The 23,143-nt window shown below is 48.8% G+C and overlaps 1 protein-coding gene across 1 annotated transcript in view; it reads left to right on the top strand.

The window, feature by feature from the left end:
* Positions 1–4,855: 4,855 nt before the first annotated feature.
* Positions 4,856–23,143, top strand: part of ECM1 (extracellular matrix protein 1) — a 98,898-nt gene continuing 80,610 nt past the window's right edge. The window contains exon 1 of the mRNA XM_069649731.1: positions 4,856–5,174. Coding sequence (XP_069505832.1) covers positions 5,105–5,174 — 70 coding nt within the window. The 5' untranslated portion in view covers positions 4,856–5,104. The remainder of the gene's footprint in view (positions 5,175–23,143) is intronic.

The following is a 23,143-nucleotide window of genomic DNA, read 5'->3' on the forward strand; positions in this document are numbered from 1 at the left end:
AATTTTATAAATTTGGATAATTTTACTAAGAGTTATCGAAGAAGGGTTAAATACGTTTTTGAATTCACATGCAAACGCCTTACTCTTGAGAGGTTTTTCCTTATTCCATTTACAATGTTTCATCCAGAAAACTGAGGACATACTCATGAAAATGTTTTTAAATGTGATTGTTTATAAAATCTGACACACTTATTACTCAGTATTTCCGATTTCTTCATATTTTTATCTGGATCCTAATAAAGAAACCTGTAATCAAAATTCATGGTGATGGTCACTAATGGTGTGACAAATATTTGTAAGATGATTTCTAACTTCATATGTTTATACAATCCTGGAATTTACATATATCAACATGCTGTGTATACTCAATAGCACTTCTGCAGTCTATCCCGGTTTTATGATCTGTGAATCCAATAGTTCATTTAATCCATATTTTTTTTTAATTTATTTGTTTTAATCTTTAAGATTTTTACTAAAATCTTTTTCAGTAGGCCGCATCAACAGAAAAGACGAAAGCAAAAGGAGCAAAAAGAGGAGAAACGCTTAGAGTAAAGAAGACAAAAGAGAAGAAGAAGAAGAAGATGATGATGATGAAGGAAATAAACATCAGTGTTCGTAGTTGGACCTGATCAGGCTGGCTTTTACAGAAGAGGTTTTGTGTTCACATAGTCCAGAATTTTGTAAGTGGCCAGTAGCCCTGATGTTCTATCCCCAGCCAGGGGAGTTGCTAGGTCTGGAAAAGACCCGGGGCTATGCTAATGTCGGAACTGTTGGGACTGGGGGCTAGCTAGACTTTTGGCTGTGGCTCCTGAGATTCTATCCGGGGCTACAACCAAAAGATCAGGGGCTATAGCACCCTTTAGCCCCCCCTAGCAACACCCCTGTCCCCAGCCATCAGTCTAGACCAGCAAACATCTTGGTCACTTAGTGTGTGTTCCGAAATTATTTCCTTCAGATACACTGTTCTTATTCTCGAAGTGCTAGGACATGTCAGAAGCAGATGGCGGATTGATTCGATTACTGCTGGCACTCTGCAGAATCGACACTCGTTAGACGTTGAAACTCCTCTGATCGCTAGGATTTCATCCGTTAGCAGAAGATTCAGTCTCGCTCTCATTATTAGTTCTCGGGCAGGTCTGGATGGGAACTTTTTAATGTAAGGTTGCAGTTCATTGAATTTTCCGATATATTCGGTGATAAGTGCTGTATCAGTTTATTATTTAAAGCTGCTTCTTTAGTTTGTATCCAATAAAGCTCTTTTAGTTTATTTTGAATTTTTGTTGGATTTGTAAAGAGAGTCTCTTCGTCACATTCCGTAAAAGCTAACAGCTCTAAATTGACTTTGGCCCACAGGTTTAGAATTTTATTTTGACCGCTATTGATTCTTTCATGATCAGGTTAAATATCGATGGTTCTTTCAAAATTCTGCACTTGCGGTATAGCATGAGAGTGTTAATTTTCACTATTCCTCCAAGCGACAGTAGGCTGAGCTCTTGCCTTATTATCGTGTACCGAGGTAGAATTTGGGAGACCCAGTGTGGCTCTCCAAAACATTGCTTCCAGTTTTGGCCATAAGGCAGTAGGTAAGTTCGGTAAGGCGTCTGCGCCATAGGTCAAAGTTGGAATCACCTTTTTCTTATAGATGTCCACTACAGGGATTAAGGAGAAGCGTCTGAACTTTCTGTTGATGGCTTTGGCTTGCGCAATCAGCTTTTTCATTGTTGCTTTCAGATGTTCCTGCGTTGCCATTTCGTTTCTTCTGCAGTCTATCCCGGTTTTATGATCTGTGAATCCAATAGTTAATTTAATCCATCTTTGATAACTCTTAGTAAGACTATCCCATAGTGTTCTGTTTTTATTTGTACTTTTTCCAGAGTGTCTTTAGCCGTGTGAGACGTCGGCCTTGTCCATGAACACCCATCTCAAAACTAGTTCAGAATGATTGTGGTTTGTGAAATGTTCTACCAAGTGTGATCTTGGTATTCAGCCCTAATCTTTGGCCGATGTTGCCCTATTCTTGTACATATCTTCCTTGATATGTGGCCCAAATAGATGAGTCCACAGGACAGTGGATTATATAAACAACATTCTGGCTATTAAAGTTTGGATGAAAGAAAAGTTTTCTTGTTATCCCGCCAAAACAAATGTCTTTAGATTCTCATGTCACTGGGCAAGAGGTGCAATTACCAAAATTTGTAGAGGCCTGACATTTGTGAAATGCACCATTATTTTATTAGGGTCAGAGGTTCTGGTTCTGTATGAACCAGTATGTGCATTAAATTCCCTGCTTTCTTGTACACAAACAGGAGATTTAAAGTGGCCATATGAGTATCTTGGATCAAGTCCCAATGTCTGATTATATGATTAATGACTTGGCTAAGTGTGGTGGCACGTGTCAAACATTATCTGTTTGGTACTTTTTTGTTTCTAGCAAATGGATTTGGTCTGCATATCACGCTCTCGCAATCGTGTGGGTGATCACCTTTTCGAATACCCTCTTTCTAACGATTTTTCCCAAGTTTAGTCGCACACTCCATGTATTCCCCTAGATATGTGGATTTTCTTATAATACGGAGAAATTGGCCTTCAAGTAGATTGCCTCTTTATCCTCGAATGCCTATATTTTGTACTTAAGGCGTGTGGCGTAATGTTGTATTTTGCAACTGAGCACGTCTGCAAATGTTTATTCTCTAATATTGTAAAACCATGTGAAAGACAATGGACAGATATATTTAAAAAATGTAGTTGCTAATTGTAATCCTAGATTGGGTTAATGTCCATCTCCGAGAAATCCAGTCACGTCTGCAGAACTTCTACAATTGCCGGGCTTGTGCGCCATTTAAAAAATGGCACTCGGCGGGGTCCAGCCTTAGTGCCGACGCCCCCCATGCGGCATGGGCCAACAAAGCAAGTGGGTTTTGGAAGGTGGGGCCTAGCAGGCCACCACCCTGGGAGAGAGCGGGGTATCATCAGGGGGCGACAGGGAGCACGCCATAGCTGGGGGCGAGCACCATATAAAAAGGGGGTATTTGTTTCCTGATCCTGGTTCGGGTTGCCCGCCCACCCGCCCCCTTTTGTTTGTTGTATTTATGCTATGTGCCTTTCTTTCAGACACACCCAGCGGATGTTACATGGTGTTTCCCTGCAGAAAGCACTGGCGGATACCATAAGGGGAATTTACTGTCATCAGCTTAGAATGAACGGCACTCAGGAGTATTAGACTCAGGGAAGGTCCATGCAAAAGGGGAGGGCTAGGGGGCTTTGAAGACCTTCCGACCCCAAACGTGGGTGGGGGAAATTGGGGAGTGTATCGAAGGAGGAGGAGAGTAACAACGAATGAAGGGATGTTATGAGAAAATGGGGCTCGGGGAAGCAATGAGGAAACAGATTGGGGGTTGGGAGAGATGGGGGAAGTGAACCTGGGAAGAGGGGCGGTCTAGGGAGAGGATAGGTTGATAATTGGGAAACTTGAAGGGTCATCTTACAGAACTCGCCTGGTAAATGCCTATAATAATAATAATAATAATAATAATTAGGCTTTTATATAGCGCTACAAACCCTCAGGTATCTGAGCGCTGCTTATTATTACCCACGGTGTGTGGTGCTCATTTATCGACCTCGGAAGGATGAGTTTGGCCCCGCCGGGATTCGAACCTGCGTTAACAGGCTCTGCACTGGTGTCAAAGCGGGCGCTCTACTCGCTGTGCCACTTGACCGGCTTATGGGGGTCCTTCGAATGCTGTGGGAAGGGGGTGGGAAAGAGGAGCATGGTCGGCGGGATGATTAAGGGGAGGACCTTCCGGAGCTGTGCAAGAGGGTGAAGATGGGGAAGAAATGGTTAGCTGGCCCGGGGTTGAGGGGGAGATTGCACGGGGGGCCTCAGTAGAGAGCGGCACGGCAATAACGGAAGGAGTTGGGCAATGCGAGGGCCTAGGGGGTGAACAGCAAGGACAGATGAGGTTTCGGCTGGATTATACTGGGGTAAAGGATTCGAGACTACCAAGGGGACAAGAAAGGGTCAGGATAATGTAGGAAAAAGAATGGGAATAAGTTAGGGGGCACAAATTCATAAGGTGGGGAATGAATGGAAAGGAAAAGGAAAATGGCAAGTGAAAACGAAAATGGGAATGGAAAATGAACGGTGAAAATGAAAAGAAAAATTGAAAAGAAAAGTGGCCAGGGGTAGAGAGGGATGGTAAAGGAGGGACGGGGCCCTTGACGGATCCGCAAGGACCTGAAAGGGGGGGGTTAGGACGCTACTCCTCAGCGCAGAATCCTGAGGTTAGCGGCAAAAAGGAACACCTGTAAGATAACTCCTGACTTTTATATTTGTTAATAAAGTTTGCTGTGGCAATACCACTTCCACTCAGCCAACTGGTCCTGCCTCTCATTTGGGTAGCTGGCGGGGGGGGGGGGGGTCCAAGTGGGGAAGGGAGTGTGAATGGAAAGCTGTCAGAAGGATGGGTAAGAGTGGGGAATATCCCGGGACGCGCCCCGCTGCGGGGTGTTGATGCTAAGGAAAACGCTAGCTTGTGGCAGGGGGCCATTGCCTGATGAGAAATTGTGCAGGGTTTACCGGAAGCCTATTGTAAAGGGACACTGGTCGGATTTAGGCGCGAGCGCTGCCAGGTCGGCTGCTGGTGCCCAAGTTAATTGTGGTGTATTTTTTTGGAAGTCTCGTTTCCTCTGTGCGGTTTTCCATGGAACGGGTCGAGTTCGAGTAGGAGGGAGTTGTTGTTTACTCGGGGGTGTCTTTCCTGTCTGCACTTGTTTGAAGTACGCACACGAGAAGAAGCTAGCTGCAGGCGTGCAGCGATCACCCGCGCAGAGGGTTTGTAATACGGAGAAATGGCGTATTATTTAATTGGTGAACTCGGGCGTGAGTCACGGGGAGGCGTGCGCTGCTGACTGGAGAGTTCCCGGCTATTAAAGCTGCTGCGGGAGGAGGGCAGGGAACATCGGCTCTCTGAGACTCTCGGGGAGGGCACCAAAGCAGGACTGTACAGCACATGCAAGAAGGGAGAGAGGGCATTGAGGAGGCGCTAGAGTACAACAGAGAAGGACAGCAGAAGAGACGGGCGAGCCTTCACACCTGCATTCAAGGATGAAGTCCTTCCTGGGCCACCTCCTGGCCTTCCACATGGCTGCCAGCCTATGCTTGGCCCAACAGAAACGTGAGTGCTGCGCTTTGGGAGCAAATGTTTGCTCGCACCCATGGACCGAGCCCGCCCCTGCTGCTAGCCGATACCCCGAGGCAGTCCCAGCTGCCTGTGCCCCCCTCGCAGACTGTCGGTTTGATCTGCCCATATTCCCGGGCTGTCATTGTTTACTGTTGACGCTCGCGGCGGCACGCGCTGTTACTTCCGCCTGTACGCGCGGCCGCTCTTATGCAGTTGCCGTTATCGCAGGCGCGCGGTCTCAGCTGTCTTCTCACCACCCTCATGGGCTGTCACTACTTATAGTCATTAGATTAGGCTGAATCGTGCATAAGGCCACCGGTAATTACCTGAAATGAATACTATGAGGTAGCATTTATACAAAAAATCGTTTGACCTCAGGCCTATATTATTCACACCAGTAATATATATTTTTTTTAAAAACAAAGGCCTGCTTTTGGGTACTACGAGGTCTGGGGAGGTATTCCCTTTTGTGCCCGCATTATTGGTGGTTCAAGTCCAGAGGCCCAGGTCCGTGTAAGTGGGTGCTGTGGCCTTTCTGGCTGGCGCCTCTCTGTTTATGCCCAGGAAAGCCTCGCCCTGACGCGTGCCGCCCACTCAAAAGCCCATGACTTCTCCAACAACGTCCCGTTGTTTTTCTTTCTTTTCCTGTCGTATATGTAGGGTGGCAGGTATTTCCTTTCCTTAGGGCGGGTTGGGTAGCAAAACCAATTTCTTTCTGTGTGGGTCTTGCACCGTTCGTTGCAGGGCCGTTGTGGGTCTCGGGGTCGGTGTGTCGGTGTCTCTCTCTCTCTCTCTCTCTCTCTCTCTCTCTCTCTCTCTCACACACTCCCTGTACTTATGGGCAAGAGTGCCCTGGGGCAACCTTTCTTTCCTGAAGCTGTGGCATGACGATAACCCTGGCAACCGTCCATTCGTATCCACTGTATCCATAGCTCATTCCTCTTTCCCTTAGAAAGTGTACATTGAGACCTGTTTGTTTTTTGGCATAAAAGGCCGCAGTTTTTTATTCCACAATAACACCAAAATCACAATGCACACATTTGTGGAAAATTACTTATAAGGTGCGGCGACTGCTCCGTGTCCAAAATAAACGGCTTCCCCCCTTTCCTTCCCCAAGTGTCCAGAATAGGCCCAACTCTCCCAACCTTGGCGTCTGAGCCTGTCCTGCCCCTGCAGGCGCTCCTGGGCGGTGAGAGTGCCGTTTCTCTGGGGGAAGCTGAGCCCTAGGTGTTCCTCCGAGACGCCCCTGCCGCTTAGGCTCCCAAGGGGTGAAGGGTCTGAGAAGAGCGAAGACCCTTCTTGCTTTCTCCTGGCTCATCCGGAGCCTGTCTCATGTGTTTGTCCGGCCAAACACCGCCACACCGCCTTGCCGTTCTGCGACATCAACGACCAGGTGTTTCTGCTTGTCCTGTCCGTAGGGTTGGTGGGTGGGAAAACGAAATGCTCCTTCTGCGACTCCTGGGCGGGTGTCCTTCGCGGAGGCTGGATGCTGGTTTCCCTGAAGCTCCATCCTGATTATAAAGGGCGAGACCCCTCCCCTTTCTTTTGTCTGCCCTTCGTGGGCTTATTTTTGGATTTGCCGCGTTTTCTCGTTTCGCAGGCTTTGCCTGTGTTTTGCCGTGCTGTGCACGGCACCTCCCCCTTTTCCAGAGAGGGGGAGGCCAAGAGGGGGTCACTGCCAGGGTTATCGTGGGTGCCTCCTCCATTTTGTGGCACTTTCGTCGTCACTTTCATAACCCTGGCATCCGTCCATTCGTATCCAATGTATCCATAGCTCATTCCCCTTTCCCCCAGAAAGTGTAGAATGAGACCTGTTTGTTTTTTGGCATAAAAGGCCGCAGTTTTTTATTCCACAATAACACCAAAACCAAAATCACACTGCACACATTTGTGGAAAATTACTCATAAGATGCGGCGACTGCTCTGTATCCAAAATAAACTGCTTCCCCCCTTTCCTTCCCCAAGTGTCCAGAATAGGCCAAACTCTCCCAACCTTGGCGTCCGAGCCTGTCCTTCCCCTGCAGGCGTTCCTGGGCGGGGAGAGTTCCGTTTCCTTGGGGGAAGCTGAGCCCTAGGTGTTCCTCCCAGACGGCCCTGCCACTTAGGCTCCCAAGGGGTGCTGGGTCTGAGAAGAGCGAAGACCCTTCTTGCTTTCCCCTGGCTCATCCAGAGTCTGTCTCGTGTTGGTCCGGCCAAACACCACCACGCCACAAGTGGGTTACCGTCCACTGTGTCTCCCCCCTTCCGCCTACATTTCCAGGATTTTTGTGCAGATATTCCAAAAGAACAGATCCATGCCCAAGGGGTTCAAGTGCACTCCCTCATTGAGGAAATACTCCGGAGATTTCAGATTGATCAAGCCGCGCTGATCTGTCCAAAACCCCTGCCCCTGCAGAACTTTGCCATTGCGCAGTTCAGCTTCCTCCTAGATTTTTCCACTGCTGCGTGGTTTTCTGCACCTCTCCATTCCGACCTCGGGATGATCTCAGACCACACAATATATGTTTCCCCAAGTCCTCCTGCCAGCTCCTGTAATGAGCACATCATTGCTCGCATTAGGGCCCCCCTCCCTAAACTTGTCAAATCGTTACCCCCTAAATGAATCACGAGTATGTCCGGCTTTTGCTTAATGCTCAACAATCTGTGAACCTGCTTCTTTAACTGTGCCCATTTGATTCCCGGCACTCCGTGCCAACCTATCCTGAATTCGCCGGCCGTCAAAATGTCTTGTTCTTTCGACCAACTTGCCCCTGCTCTAGACTCAAAACAGTGTCCTACCACCCATACTGATCTCCTCCTTCTTCGAGCAGGTGCTGGAGAAAAGAAGGACAAAAAGACTTAACTTCACATTTTTTTGGGCCTGATATATCTCTTGAAGCAGCCAGATTTCCACCTCCCAATCTGCTTGATTGCCACTTCCCCCATGCCAGCCGCTGCTGTGGATGTGGCAGCCCCAATCCGGAATGAGTGTGTCCCAAAGACCCCATCAGCTTCCCCAATTCCCTCTAATGCTAGCTCCATCACTCTTTTAAACTGGAAGCGACTTAGCGCGGAACCATCTTGGTGGATGAATAGCGGAGCCTCCTTTACTGAAGGAGGTCTGCGCTTGAGGTAAACTGATACCGCCCTGACTGGGCATATCGTGCTCCCTGTGATGAGCCGTAAAGACACTGTGCACCCCTTGCCATCTTGGTCCGTTTTTGAGCTTTTTACCCATAAAGTCACTTGATGCTCTGAACAGTGCACATCCTGTATTTGTAAAAATCTCATCCCTTTTGCTCCTTTGTTCTCTGGCACCAATTCACTTACCCTGAATGCCCCAAAGAAAGCTAAGATAAAAGCAGCTCTGAATAAAGTCGCTTCGTACTCCCCGTGGCAGATTTGCCCTAGACATAACACCAACTTCTGCAGCTTGACCACGTCAATGGGCCTCCTTTCATCCCCTCCCGGCTTTACTTGCCTAGCCCATCCTTTCATCGCCATGCCAATATAGTGTTCTTTAGTTGGGTCGTTCTCCCCCTTCAATTTACAGAAATGGCGATAGCTGCTAGATGGTGCGCCATCCAAGACCTGGTTTTCCTCTCCCGCCAGCCCCAGCCTACAAAGGCCCTTACCGGCGAGTCTTGCTGTCTTTCCCCCAGTACCTCTTGTTTGAAATTCAGGTACCGCTTCCAGCAAGCCTTATACCTCCTTGTTGTGCCTGGTGCCAGAGCCGTCTGAATGAGAGCACTCCGATTACCCCAATCATGTCCCACCACTGAGTTTTGAAAGGGGACATCGCCTTCTCTGCTCCAGGGCAGCTCTCTCAGAATTTCTCCCACTGTAAACGAGATAGAGCATCAGCTGCCGTGTTCTGCACCCCAGGTATATGCCTGGCTCGAACCTCTATATTCCTCCTGAGCATGCATCTCTGAAGCTCCCTTAGTAAACGTAACACCCTTTCGCCTTTGGCGGTACCTAGGTTAATGATTTGCACCACTGCTAAGTTGTCAGACCAGAGCGTGATTTTACTGTTCGCCAGCTGTTCCCCCATAGCTTAAATGCCACCACAATGGGGAAGAGCTCCAACAGAGTGATGTCCTTAGTGATCCCTTTCTGATGCCATTCCTTGGGCCATGCCAAACCACACCACTTGTTGTCAAGGATTGCCCCGAACCCCAGCGCTCCAGATGAGTCTGTGAACAAAACTGCGGCTGTCCTCCCTGTTGCCTTTGCTACGCCAAATTAAAACCCTGTTAAAGTCGTCCATAAACGTGTCCCACATAGCCAGATCTTCCTGTACCTCTGCCCCCAGCCTGACGTGTTGGCCTGCATGCTGCAGACCAACTGTTTTCAGCTCCACACTCCTTGCAAATGTTTTGCTCACCGGGATGACTTTCCCCGCAAAATTGAGGGAGCCTGCTAGGACCTGCAGCTCCCTTAGGGTTGCCTTCTTTTTGCCGCTTAGACCCTTGATGATCCCTTTCAGTTTTGTCACCTTGCCTGGGGCAGCCTGCATTCCCCTTTCACTGAATCAATCTCTGTCCCCAAAAAGGTAAGACAAGTCACTGGGCCTACCGTTTTCTCTTTGGCTAGCGGAACCCCCATTACCTTCATCAGTCTTTCAAATGTGCCCATGAGGTTTTCACACTCTTTAGACCCCTCCACCCCGATAAACAGAAAATCATCGAGGTAATGGACCACTGCCCCTTTCGGGCATTCTTGCTTTACTGCGAACTCCAGAAATGAGCTAAAGGCTTCAAAATAGGCACAGGAGATGGCGCACCCCATCGGTAAACACTTGTCATAATAATAGAGCTTCTGTACCTTAAACCCCAATAAATGTTGTCTGTCTGCATGAATAGGAAGTAACCTGAAGGCTGATTCAATGTCCGACTTTCCCTTCAGAGCTCCCTTTCCAGCTGCCTTCACCACTTGCACTGCATCCTCAAAAGAAGTAGATTGCACTCTGGACATGTCTTCGCTAATCCCATCATTGACTGACTCCCCTTCGGGAAATGAGAGGTGATGGATCAGCCGATATTGCCCCTCCTCCTTTTTGGGCACCAGCCCTAACGGCGATACCACCAGGTTTGGCATTGGTGGTTGCTTGAAGGGACCAGCCAACCTGCCCAGGGCTACTTCTTTGGCCACTTTCTGAGCCACTACTTCTGGCATTCCTAGTGCTGACCGTAGGTTACATGCCTCTGCGCCCTTTCTTACTTCCAAACATGGGATCCTGAACCCCCGCCTGAAACCTTACCACAACAATTTGGCATCATTACTGTTATGATAAATATTTAACCATGGAGTCATCGCTTGTAAATTAACTGGGGTTGGCAGCCCAATTTTAATCAAAACATTACAATTTTGCTTCAGATCCGTTTTTGTCATCCTGTTTTCAAACTCATTCTTTCTTGACCTTATCCTTTCCTTTTGTACTACTCTAACGCATCCTTTCGCTTGAAGTGGCGCTGCGTTCTTTCCCGCTGCCTCCGCGAGGGTGCCTAAATCGGCACGATTTACCAAAGGGGCAACCTTACTCTGAATTAACCCTCCAGCAATCCGCTTGCTCCCCCTGGTAGCTGGGCCTGTTGCTCCAGGAGGAGTGCCCGCGAAAGGACGCCCTCCCCCTGCGTGTGAAACCACCCATACCCCTCCACACCTGGGGTTTCTCTACTGTGGCTTTTTCACTTCCTTCTCCTGTGAGCACCAACTTATCCATGATCCCGCCCACATTCATTTCTTCCCAAAATAGCGCCAGCCATACCTGCATTTTCAAGCGAAAAGCGCAATCATACTGTAGCCACCCTTCGCCACCCCGTTTCAAATAAATATCCTGAATGTAATGGCCATAAGCCAGCATTGCAATAGCATCCTGGGGGTACTTTTCTATCATTATTGAAGTATAAACAAAGAATGCCTTTAACCAATTATGTATGGTAGCCTCTGTTTTGGGTGTTTCCTTGTCCCTCTTCTCTTTTTCCTTCTCAGACAGTTCCTTTAAACCATTTCCCAGTGGCTCCGTCCCCACCAGTTCCAGGATTTCTAGGAATTCCTTCCTCCACACCCTTTCTTTGACTGACACAGGTATATGCCAAGATAAAGAATTGACTGCCACCCTGACAGGTGCAAACCCTGGATTGTTCTCCCGTATTGCGTCATGGTACCCCACACCCCATCCTGACCGACAATGGGACTAGCCCCTGGGGGCACCCCTGTATTAGTTACCCCTTGCCCCCACCATGTGAGTGGCTGAGCTGGCCCCCCTGCAGTTACACCCAACTGCATCCCTGGGCCACACCCTATTACCGAACCTGTGCTGGTCACTGGGATGGGATTCTGCACTTGCAAGGCTTGAAAAGCATTGGTGCCTCCAATATCGCCCCCAGCCCCTGCGCTGACCCCTTGATTCGGTGTGGCTTCTGTACTCCCCCATTCAAACTTGGTAACAAAGGCCATCCTCCCAGCCCTTGGCTCCCTGACCCTGGAAACCCTGTGCTGGGAGGCTCCCTGCGTGCTGATAGACCCCCAGGCCCCCGCCCCCAGCCCCGGTGTCCGCCCTTTCTGTTGTAAGACTGTTGCCCCATTACCCATTTGGTTAAATGCATTGGTGTTCCCGCACAACAATTGACCATTGCCCCCGTTACCCCAAGTTTGCATGCATTGCATCACCATACCTTTTACCGCCTCCAAGGATGTGGGTCCTTCTTCCCTCGCAGCCACCGGTCTGGTTGCAGGCGTGCTGGGTGTTCCCTCTCTCCTTGGTGCTTCCACAGGTTCAGGTGCCGGTACGGCCACAACCTCCTGTGTCCTTCCCTTTCCTCTTGCCCCGGTCACTGTAGCTCTTTTGCTCTTGGCTGCCTGCTCTTTGCTCGTCAGGGCTCTTTGCGTCATCACTCTCCTCCTCTTTCCAGTTGGCTCTTCTTCTTCCTCCTCGTGACCCTCTCCCTCCTGGTCCTGCATGTCCTCTTCATTTTGAAACATCAAAGGGGATTCCGGGCACTCGCTTGTCCATGGCTGCTCTCCATCAGGCTGTGCCGCCAAACCCTCCATCCAATTGCTGCCGTGTTTGGCCACCACCAGCTTGGCCATTGCCACAAACGCCTCGAGATCCATGCTTGTAGCAGGGTGTTGTGCCCCGAGCTGTTGCTCAGGCACTGGTTGCTTGTTTCTCCTGTTTGCCCAGAGCTAAGCGTTCAGTCCACTCACGCCTCCTGCTACCAAAGGGAAGCATGATGCTGCTTTGCTGTCTGGCGAAATGACCGGCAAATGTCTATTTGGACCAACGGTACCTTTGGTTGATGGCTCAGTGCGAGCCGCTCCTTGCCGTGTGCGGCGTCTGGTGCCCAACTTGTTGGCAACCGGCTGCTGCCTTTGACGTTGCCCCGATTGCTGACCTGCTCCACTTCCTGTCCTTGCAGTGCCCCGGTGTCTGTTACCTTGCACCGGGAGTCAGGTGGTGTCGCTTCCTTACGGGGGGCCGTCGCAGCTTCCCAGCGCGGTTCTGCTCGCTACTAGCCACCCTCGGCTCCGCCGTTGTCTGCGAGATTCACCCGCTCGCCCTGCTTCCGGCTGGCGCCTCACAGCTCCTCTCCCCTGCTCTAGCAGACCCGGAGCTATGCGATCTTGCAGCGCGGTGTCCCCAACCGCTCACCTTCCGCTAGCCACCTGCGCGCCTTCTTCTCCTTCAGACGGTGACGCTGCCCGTTCCGGATCTCCTCTTCTTCTGGCAACACCGCTCGCCCCGCCTTTTTCTGGCACTCCTCTGCTCCTCGCCCCTGGTGCAGCGGTCCCGAGGCTATGTGCTCGTTGAGCCGGTGACAGATTTGTTCCGGATCTCCTCTACCTCAGGCAACACGGTGCCCCTCAAACCGATCCTTCGTCTGGCAGTACTTCTTCTTTCAGTCCCGCGTTGCTGCAGCTCCTTCCTCTTCAAAACGAAATGCTCCTTCTGCAACTCCTGGGCGGGTGTCCTTCGCGGAGGCTGGATGCTGGTTTCCCTGCAGCTCCAGCCTGATTATAAAGGGCGAGACCCCTCCCCTTTCTTTTGTCCGCCCTTCGCGGGCCTTTTTTTGGATTTGCCGCGTTTTCTCGTTTCGCTGGCTTTGCCTGTGTTTTGCCGCGCTGCGCACGGCACCTACCCCTTTTCCAGAAAGGGAGAGGCCAAGAGGGGGGGACAGTGCCAGGGTTATTGTGGGTGCCTCCTCCATTTTGTGGCGCTTTTGTCATCACTTTCAAAGAGGCTGCTTGTGGCTTTCCCTTCTTGCACTATTGGGGCATTCCTGCATTTGCCTACCATTTCTCACCTTCTCACCTAAGGTGTGCCTTGTGCTTACATTTCCTCTGCTTCTCACCCCTGTTCCTTATGATCGTCCCACATGTTCACACTATGGGCCTAATTGACAGAAGCATTTTATAATGGCAAACCCCCAATGGAAAACGCTCTGTGAATAAGCGCCCATATGTTAACACTCAGTGGTTTTCAGTGATATCTGCTCACAGGACACACACCCCCCACACACACACGGGTTTAAATGCTGTCACTCGCCTTTGCTCATCCCAACACGTATGCCGAGGATCAGGTTGGACCAGGGGTGGCCAGGTCTACAAGGAATTCTGGAGATTTCCCGGTATGCCTCTGTACCCTTGGCCTCTTTAGTGTTGTCGCCTATTTTATTTCCAAATGGAGGATTACACAGGGGCAATGCGCTGGTCTTCAAAGCAAGACCACAGAGAGCAACAGAGGTTTGAATCCTGGATCTGCGCTTAGAAACCGAACTCAGGTATGGTGTTAGTTGTGTTATAAAAAAACAATAAAAAAATAAATAGGAAAAGGATTGGGCTAGCTGCAAATGTGCAATATGGTGCCACTTTTAACATTTACAGGGCCTCTTTCCCCCAGTCCACCCCGGGTGGGATGCAGTTCTGAAAGATTGCATGTGGAAGTTTAACATTTTCCTAATAGTGCGCGGCAGGCACATGTGTGCCAAGGAGTTCTATATGGGAAGCCTGTGCCTCAGTATTCACTCGCACTCCGACTCTGATGCGATCTCGCTTCCGGGTTCCCAATAATGTCGGACAGGTCAGGTGAGAGAGCAGGGGGAGGATTTATTCAGACTCCTGGTAGAGGTTAACTGTTTGACCACTTCTAAGCGCCTGACCCGAAATACAGCAAAAAAACAACAACAACAAGCAATGACAAAGCCATCCCTTTTGGCTTTTGTGTAGTCATGGGCTGGGCTATTTCTAGACATACCATAATGGTCTTACTTAGCTATAGGATGGTAAAAGCTGGAAAATAATGTTAGTACCTCAGCATATTATGGCAGTGCCTATCGCCAATGCCTATACACGAACCAAAACGGTTGGCTTTGCCAGTGCTTGTCTTTAACAGGAATTGAGTGCAAGGGATAAAAAAAGCGGCTGAAGGCACATTTAGTTAAGATATTTTTATTACACCAGGAGCTGGTTTACAGCTGCAATTAAGCCATTACCTTTCAGAAGACTGGTTAGAAATAACATTGGTCTTCCCTTAAAAGCACAGAATTATCTCAAAGAAATCAATGGGTGGGGGATGTTTTGGGAGGGCAGGGGAGGAGCAGGTTTTGGGTGTGAATGGCCGTAGAGACTTGCATGGTAATGGACGGTCAATTGGTGGGTATCAATCCAAACATCAACCAGCAGCATGTGTTTGTCTCCGTATTCCATCTCTCACTGAGACTAAGAGTGTACCCGGTAGGAAGGTTAGTGCAACGAGAGTGTGCGTCAGTGCCCTTCGTCACACATGGTAGGTAGATAGAAAGTATGAGGTATTGCAGACCTGGGAAGAGGGCTGTTATAGGTGTTATCAAGTCACACCCAAGTTATGAGCGTGAGGCAAAGCCGAGGGTGCATAACGAGGGTAAGGACTATAACACTTGTTACAGTTCTCGCCCCCAGGTCTGTGATGCCATTATAAAATGTCTCAATCACAAAAACGGGTTAAAAACAGGCTAGAAACGAAAGAAAATAGTTGGAGAAAGTGCCGGAACCTTGGAGTGACCATTGTTCTAGTGGAATATGGCTTTCACCCACTCAGTGGGGGGCAGACATGGCCTTTAATGGCCTGCAAGCCTGAGCCCAGGTAGGCCTGAGTGAAACAAGGGCCTCGGCGGCGGCTGTGGGCCATTAAAGGCCATGTCTGCACCCCGCAGTGGGGTGAAAGCCATTCGAAAATTTCGAACCCCAGAGTTTATCTGGGGAGGACATTTGTTTTCCTTCGCGAGATTGGCTTTGTTTACGCAGCCAATCTCCTGACGGAAAAAATGGAACAAAGAAAGTCGCTGCCATATGAAAAAGGGGCTAAGTCCCTTTTCCATTTCTGCTATTGCAGCTGGGATGCCATATGGAAAAGGGACTAAGTCCCTTTTCCATTTCTACTATCGCCGCTGGGAGACAGCATAGCTCTCAACTCACACGCTTTTGGCTGGTGTCACCCGCCTTGTAAAGGGCTGACTCACCCGCCAAGACTCCTGCACGCCCATTCATTCCAATGAGCGTCTCACCCGCCAAAAACAAAATCGGGTGATTTCACCTGCCTTTGCAACACAAATGGTTGAGAGCTATGAGGCAGGAGGAGCGCCAGGGTTGGAGCACAAGGCTCCGGTCCAGCAGGTAAGTTGGGCGGGAGGGGTGAGGAAAGGGCATGGATTGTTTTGGGTGGGGGTTTGGGGAGGTGGGGAGGCAACAGAGTCAGGCTCCCTGTTGCCTCATCGCATTCAAGCTTGGAATGTGTTGCTGCGGGCCGGGAGGTGATGACTGATTCATGCCCTGGAAAGACAGTTTCTCTTTGGATAAACTGTCTTCCCCGGGTGCGAATGTTGGCTAAAGCAGGGACTGAGCATTCAGGTAGAATATTGGGATAGGAACATCAAGCTTTGTAACAGTGGTAAATGCTCTCTACTGACCCATTGTTCACAGTCATCCGCCAACATTCTAATGCTAAAATATAGCTTTCTGTGGGCCGTTAAAGGTCATGCTGCCCTCCTGGCATGGCAGGAAAGCCATTCGCACCCCAGGGTTCATCCGGGGTGCGAATTACTTTCAAAATATTTCACGGGAGATCTGAGCTGCTAGCGCAGCTGATATCCCTATGAAAAATACAAATTAAAGATGGCTGCCTCTACATGGCGGTGGCCAGACAGGAGGAGCTCCCGGACCGGAGTGCAACACTATGGACCCGTAGGTAAGTGGAGGGGCTGGGAAGGCAACAGGGAGTGGCTTCCTGTTGCCTCTCCGGAAAGAAAAAGGAAAGAAAAAAAAGCACCACCCGGGGATGGGCCTCAGGTGGCTGGGACAGCGGGAGGGGATTGTGTATTCTCGCCCGCTGTTTCCGCCTTCCCCGGGTGCGAATATAGCAATAATCACTGGTTCCCGGGGCTGTACAGCTTGGGCCCAAGTTAGTAGGAGCTAGGGCAGCTGCGGAACCAGTCATTATTGCTATCACGATTCTTGGTTTGTGAACCAGTGTGCTGATAGCAATTATTTCTCCAAAGTAACGGTCTGAGGCGAGTGCGCAAACCATTGTTGGAGAGGAAAAACGTGAACCAGTGTGCTGATAGCAATTATTTCTCCAAAGTAACGGTCTGAGGCGAGTGCGCAAACCATTGTTGGAGAGGAAAAACGTTCTCAAAGACGGCTGCCATGGAAATGGAAGGAAGGCTCTTTGCCGTGGCCCTCTTCTGTTTCCTTGGCAGGCCTGGCCAGAGAAAGTCACAGAAGCATGAGTTCTGATGAGGATGAGGCAAGTGGGTACCGGAAGGTTCTCGTGTGTGGTGGGCATGGGCTTGGAAAGCAGCAGGAGAGCTCAGGGCAGGCATGGGCAGCCACGTTAGGGAGAAGGGCGAATGTGAGCAGTGTGCACCTTGCTTCGTACCCAGGCTTAGATCGTTAGATTAAGACACGGATTGGAGCAATCGGATTGGCTGCCGCACCAGCACAGGGAGCAAATGGCAGAAAAAGAAACCTGACGCATCAGTAATTAGCAGCTGGTGAGCTTTCAAACTGGTGAGTTATAAATAAGCTTTGTGTTGAATACACTGAAATATCAAATGGGCAGTGGTTTAAATCCGACAGTAATGTATCATAAGGAAAATCAGCTCACAGACACAATACAAATATTAATGCTCAGCACACAGCCAAGGTTCTGAGCGGATGGTGTATTCTGCTCTCTGTCAAAATGAGCTCTTCCTTCCATTGCTGTCTATTCATGCTTTCGGGTCTCTCTACGATCCTACCTTCTTTTGTCTGGTTAATGAGGATTTTTTTTTACAATTGCTGAAATACTTTGTGTTTTAAATATGGATTCATTATTTGTACTGTTTTCTGTTCTTATGTACAGCGCTTTGGCATAAGGCGCTATATAAAATAAAATGCAATGGATTCCTTTGCCATTGTTTAAGGCTCTGGTCAGAAGTAAAAGTTGGAATAAACCACCCTCGCTTCATCACTATGTTACAGTCCCTTTTTCCAAAAGGGGGGTCCGTGAATGCTGCAACATCACCGGAACGCAGAACAGTGGGGCTGGGGGCGGGGATCAGTGCACAAAGTGTTTACCCCATGCAATGACAGAGGTCAGGAGGATTCAGTCGACTCTTTGCTGTTGTGCCCCCAGCATGCCAACCTGCCCCAGTACCATTTCCTATTATAAGTCTAGGTTTATATATATCTAAGAATGCAAAGACTAAGGGGCTCATTACGAGTGTGCCGGTCCCGTAAAAATGCTGGTAATACCGGCTCTGGCATTTTTACGGGACCGGCACACTCTGAGTTTGCAGGTAGGGGCTCTGATCCACTGGCAGCCCTGTCCTGCCTGTAGTTCAGGCCCCTACTGGCAAATAATTGCCGCAATCACCGGCACCAGTCCAGTGCCGGTGATTGCGGAAAACCCTTAGGACTCCATGGAATGGGAACTTACCGCTGTTGCTGGCACCCGGAATATCCCAGTAATACCAGGATATTGACCGCCGGTAACGGGAGGTCGGGTTTGCCAGTACAAACCCCTAATGAGCTCCTAAGAAAGCATCTCCCATATGGAGTGGGGCATTTGGCCATGTATGGCCGGGTGCATAAAGTGACGAAGAAAATGGCTTAAATAATCTTTTCTCCTCAGAGTCTGCAGGGGTAGGGGCGCCATGCATGATGCCCATTGTGCATAGCCTGCATCCAAAAAGCACATTGTGTACGCTCAGCTGTGTAAACATACATACTTCGTCCAGTACACACATACTTGCACACCAACTGTTCAGAGACCCCCCTTTCGGAGCCTATTGGGCTGAAGGCGTGGGCATAGGTGGGAGCTAGTTGTGTCCCCTCCCCTCAATCCGGCAGGTAACATTTTGGAAGGAGTCCCAGCATTGACCTCCCCGTTACCTGCTCTGCTTTGGCTTTCCCATAACGGGACGCGGAGCCGCCAGCATCGACGAGCCTTCCTAGTGGGCAAACCATCATGCCCCTCCAGAGTTGCATCAACACATTTCAAAAGCTATATATAGGGACAAAGATTTGAGCTATATCTGACATTTTGAGGGGCAAGGCTGAGATGCCATGGAACCGTATTAGATGCCATGCTGCTATATTAAGGTCAGTGTGCAAGAAACTTAATTTAAAATGAAGGGACTAGCCCTCAAAGGTGAGGACGCACGAGTGCCAATCAAGTCAGCCATTTACTGGAGATAAAGCCCATCTGACCCTCCCAATTTACCCATTACCCTGCATATAAGGACAATACACGAGTGGACTGGGAACCAAAAGAAGCCCTGGAAATATTTTTCAAAGTGACCCCATATTACCCATTTTCAGCAAGCCCAACCCTTTTCCTATGAGAAACATTTGAAATAAAATAGGCTACCACACACAAGTGGCCGGAATGCAGAGGCCTGCTGGGAAATCTCCGGAGTTCCCTATAGGCCAGTCCTCCCCTGAAGTCCTCACGCTTTCATAATGTATGGGCAGCCAGGCCTATCCACTCAGACCACTTCCCTGCTGGATGAAGCAGCGTCGACTCCAATTCAGTCTCCAGCTTTGTCTTTAGGCTCATGCTTTGATTATTATCTCATGGGTTCTACGTGTTTTTAAAGACTTACATTTGAAAGCCTGCAGGTTGGTCAACCACCTCTAGCTGACCTGAATTTAACAGTTTGTTGTTGTGGGATGTCCCCCCAAATATGTCGTCCCTATCCCCCGCCCCCAATGCTCACCACCACCTCACTACTCCCCTACATATACATATGTTTAGGTATTTGGTGGAATCGACAAAAACTTCACAAATAAACTACAGACTTTCAAATGAAAGTCTTTTGAGCATGGCTGCTTTTTCGGGCGCTTGACGTGGGCAGCTGCCCAGGGCAGAGTTGAGTGGTGGATGAAGGATGAACTAGTCCCAGCCAGCACTCAGAGCAGTGCCTGTTTATCTGCTTTTGTTTGCTCTGCCTGCCAAGTACAAAGAGAGAAACAGGGCGTCTCGTTATTATTATCAACCGAGCATTTCAAAAGAGAGATTACCATTAGATGGCTGCAGATAAATCATTCCGTGGGTAACTGGGAGTGACTATTGTTAGTGGGGTCCCCCCGAGAAGTGGGAATGCTGTTTGTCGGGTGGGGGGTATCTGGCCTATCGGGAACTCTGGAGATGTTCCCAGTGGGCCTCTGCACCCTGGGCTTCTATTGTGTGGTAACCCTTTTTATTTCCAAATTTTTCTCCCAGCAAAAGGGTTGAATGTGCAATATGGGGCCACTTCTGGCTTCCAGTCCACACCTTGTGAGATTAGATAACAAAATGGTACAGAACAAGACTCCATGTTGTATGAATCGATGTCTACAACCAGGTGCCCTAATCATGTCTTTTCTTTCACTGTGATTCTTCAAGTCTCTTCAGGCCGGGGAAAATAAAGCCATTATCATTCTCATTTTACTCACCATGATTCCACAATGATATGTACCTTTTCCGGGTATTTTATCCTGTGATGATTTGTGCACTTTTCAAGCCATCTCTACAAAGCAGAATATTATTTTATCATGGGAAGCTAAACATTCACACAAAGCTGTATCAACTAGCACTGAGAAGAACTGTATTTTAGTGCCTAAGTTGCAGACTGGACTCCATTCTCAGGTTCACCACTTAACCAAAATGTTTGATCCTGGTCCAATCATTACACCTTACAGTCCCTTAGCGGCCCAAATTGTGAGTTCCTTTAACAAATTCAGTTTGCAGTGCTTGCTATTCAAAAAAGCTTCACTCATGGTTTGCCAAAGCACAGTGAAACATTGACAAAGACAATAGTTTTGGCATGTGGATGATGAAAACTGTATCTTTGTTGCAACATTTTCACCACACAAAGAAACATTTGTTGTTTCCAAATGGGTGGGTTGGGTTGTGGCTCTTGGTTACAGTTGCTGTTGCCGATTTTCAGGAGGCTTTTGGCTCTAATTATAATTTCATGTGCAAACAAATGATGTACAAAAATGGATTACACAGCAACAATAAATGTTGCGAGGTTCCAAAATGTGCAATAGTGAACTTTAGAGAATGAAGCTAGATATGAGACAATGAAAGTAAATGTTTTTTTTTGCAATCTATTTCTCTCCTTTGCTTTGTCTGTTTTACTTTAATTATAAGTTAATGCAACCATCTTTTGTTTGTACTGCAATGATATATATAATGTCAAAACAGAGTTCCAGTGGAGGGTTTGCCATATGGTGGGACATTCTAGTGTTTTGCCTTGGGTGCTATATTGCCTTGAAACTGCCCTGATGTCTTGGGGATATGCCGAAGCTGGCCACCTCAGCTGGCACAGGGAGTGTTTGTTGTGAGTTCACTGAAAAAGCATTACTCTCTCTCAGGACATCACATTGCTAGCACATGTTGGTCTGATAAAAGCAGGCGCTGATTTTAAATTCCTGCAGATTGTGTGATAGCCATTTTAGGAAAGTGTTTCCTATCTTTGTGCTCGCTTTTTCCTGTCTGTACTGTAGCCTGTACTGAACTGCTGAGACTCGAGAACAGTCTGGTGCCTCCTAAAAGCCAGTGAACGTGGGGCAGCTGTTCAGAACGTCTATTGACCTATGATGTCAAGCAAATCTTCAGAATTCCCATATTTTCACATTTTCAACACACAGCACACTGCAAATCAAGGGCCCTTGAACTGAATTCGACGTCTGCCGTTAGAATTTCCGATTCCGTTTTTATCCTGAATTCGGATGTCGGCAGACTCTGAAACTGAATTCTGAATGTTCTCAAAATTCGATCATCCATGGCTCCAGGGCCATGTAAGGACTCTGTATCCTAAAATAATGGCACTACTACTTCCCTCCAGCAGGGGGTGCTCTCATACTAAGAATGGTTTCACAGGATAAGCCACACCCCTTTGTTGGACCCGCATCACCATTTTGAGTTTGACCCCAAAAGATGACCAACTTGCCCAGTTTGTCCCCTGCACACCCACATTGGCCTTACATGCCCTATAGGGATACCAAGGAAGAGCCCCCCGAACGTACATCAACATAGGGGGCAACGGAAGGTGATGGTCAATGCTATGTCCACCATGGGTCTCATCAAAGCATTATTTACTATCACAGCCCCCCCCGTTCACACGTCAATGGAACTCCTGGGCCGGGCGTCATTCCTAGAGTCGGCGAATGGCATATCCTATGCTATTACATACAACTGATCCTCTTTCCAAGGAGACCTAGAAGGACCAATAGCAACCACTCTCCAACTGCTTGGTAGAACCCATAACTTAGCATTAAATTCCATTAGCATCTCGGTGGAAGGACTGTTGACCTAGTACAAGGAATGGGCATAGTGATGCTCGCTCTATTCGGAAGGAGGGAGATCCCAGCTCTGGTGCATCCTTTGCTCTGGGGTCTCCTTCCAATCAGATACCAAGTATGCCCCTCATCTGCCCCAGCTCCGGAAACCATCACCTTGGTGAAAAGGTGGGGCGGGCAGGGCAGAATTCAGCCCAAAAGGAGGACTCTGTACTCGTAATGCACCAAAGTTGAAATAAATTCGAGGAATTTCCTATGGAGCTCTTCAGTGGGTATTTGGAAGTTGAAAGCAAATTCACTTCCTGGAAGCTGGCAGGATGACCCTCGGATTGACCATACTAAATAGTTGTTTGCAAAGGAAATCTGGATTGGATACCAGCCTGCGATGGTCGACAGACCCCCATTTCTCTAACGCAGCTTGAGAAGAGCAGATGCTGCTTGTTTTGAGAATAACAGGTCTTTGCTTCCACCTAAGTGAACACCAGCATCTCCCAGAGTCGCTCTTTAGTTAGAGATCATTAGAGACCAGATGACATTAAAGATGGGATGGAGGGAGGAGGAAGAGAAATGCTGAAACTGCCCCACGACCACAGTTGCTCCCTCGCCACTAAGCCCACTCATCAGTTCTGCTCCTGTTGCTCTGCAGATATCCTGCTTTCTTCTGGCCATTGGCAGACCTGCCTTACCAGTTGCTTCACCAGGAGTAATCACCATAGCTTTGCTGAGACCACAGCTGCCATTGGGACATAAGGGCCTCTGGAAAATCGTGGCAAGGGGTGGGATGAGGAGATGGGGGTGAGGTACATCGCCATGGGTGCCAAGGTTGGCATTCTGCAGGTTGGGCATCCTTAGTGGCAAAGAGACTAGGCACAACCATCCACTGTGCTTGAGGGAGGGAGGATCAATGTTCACCTTTACCCGTCGGTTTGTCTGCCCGCATGCCGTACCACAGGCGAAGGCCCAAGCCCCAACTATTCAGATTGGGATTGTTAGCTGAGAGGAGGTGTTGCATGTAACTCAGTCCTGCTTTCCTGCACTGTATACATCTTTAACCCCAGGCCTCATGGGCTTTCAAACATTTTAATGCCAAACAATATAGCGCCATTTCAACTTGTCTAATATCATGCCAGTAGAAATCATTTTTAAAAAACTGTTTTGATCGCCAACAGTGCATA

This window comes from Ambystoma mexicanum, chromosome 1p, assembly GCF_040938575.1.
Source record: "Ambystoma mexicanum isolate Mex_15411 chromosome 1p, UKY_AmexF1_1, whole genome shotgun sequence".
NCBI lineage: Eukaryota > Metazoa > Chordata > Amphibia > Caudata > Ambystomatidae > Ambystoma > Ambystoma mexicanum.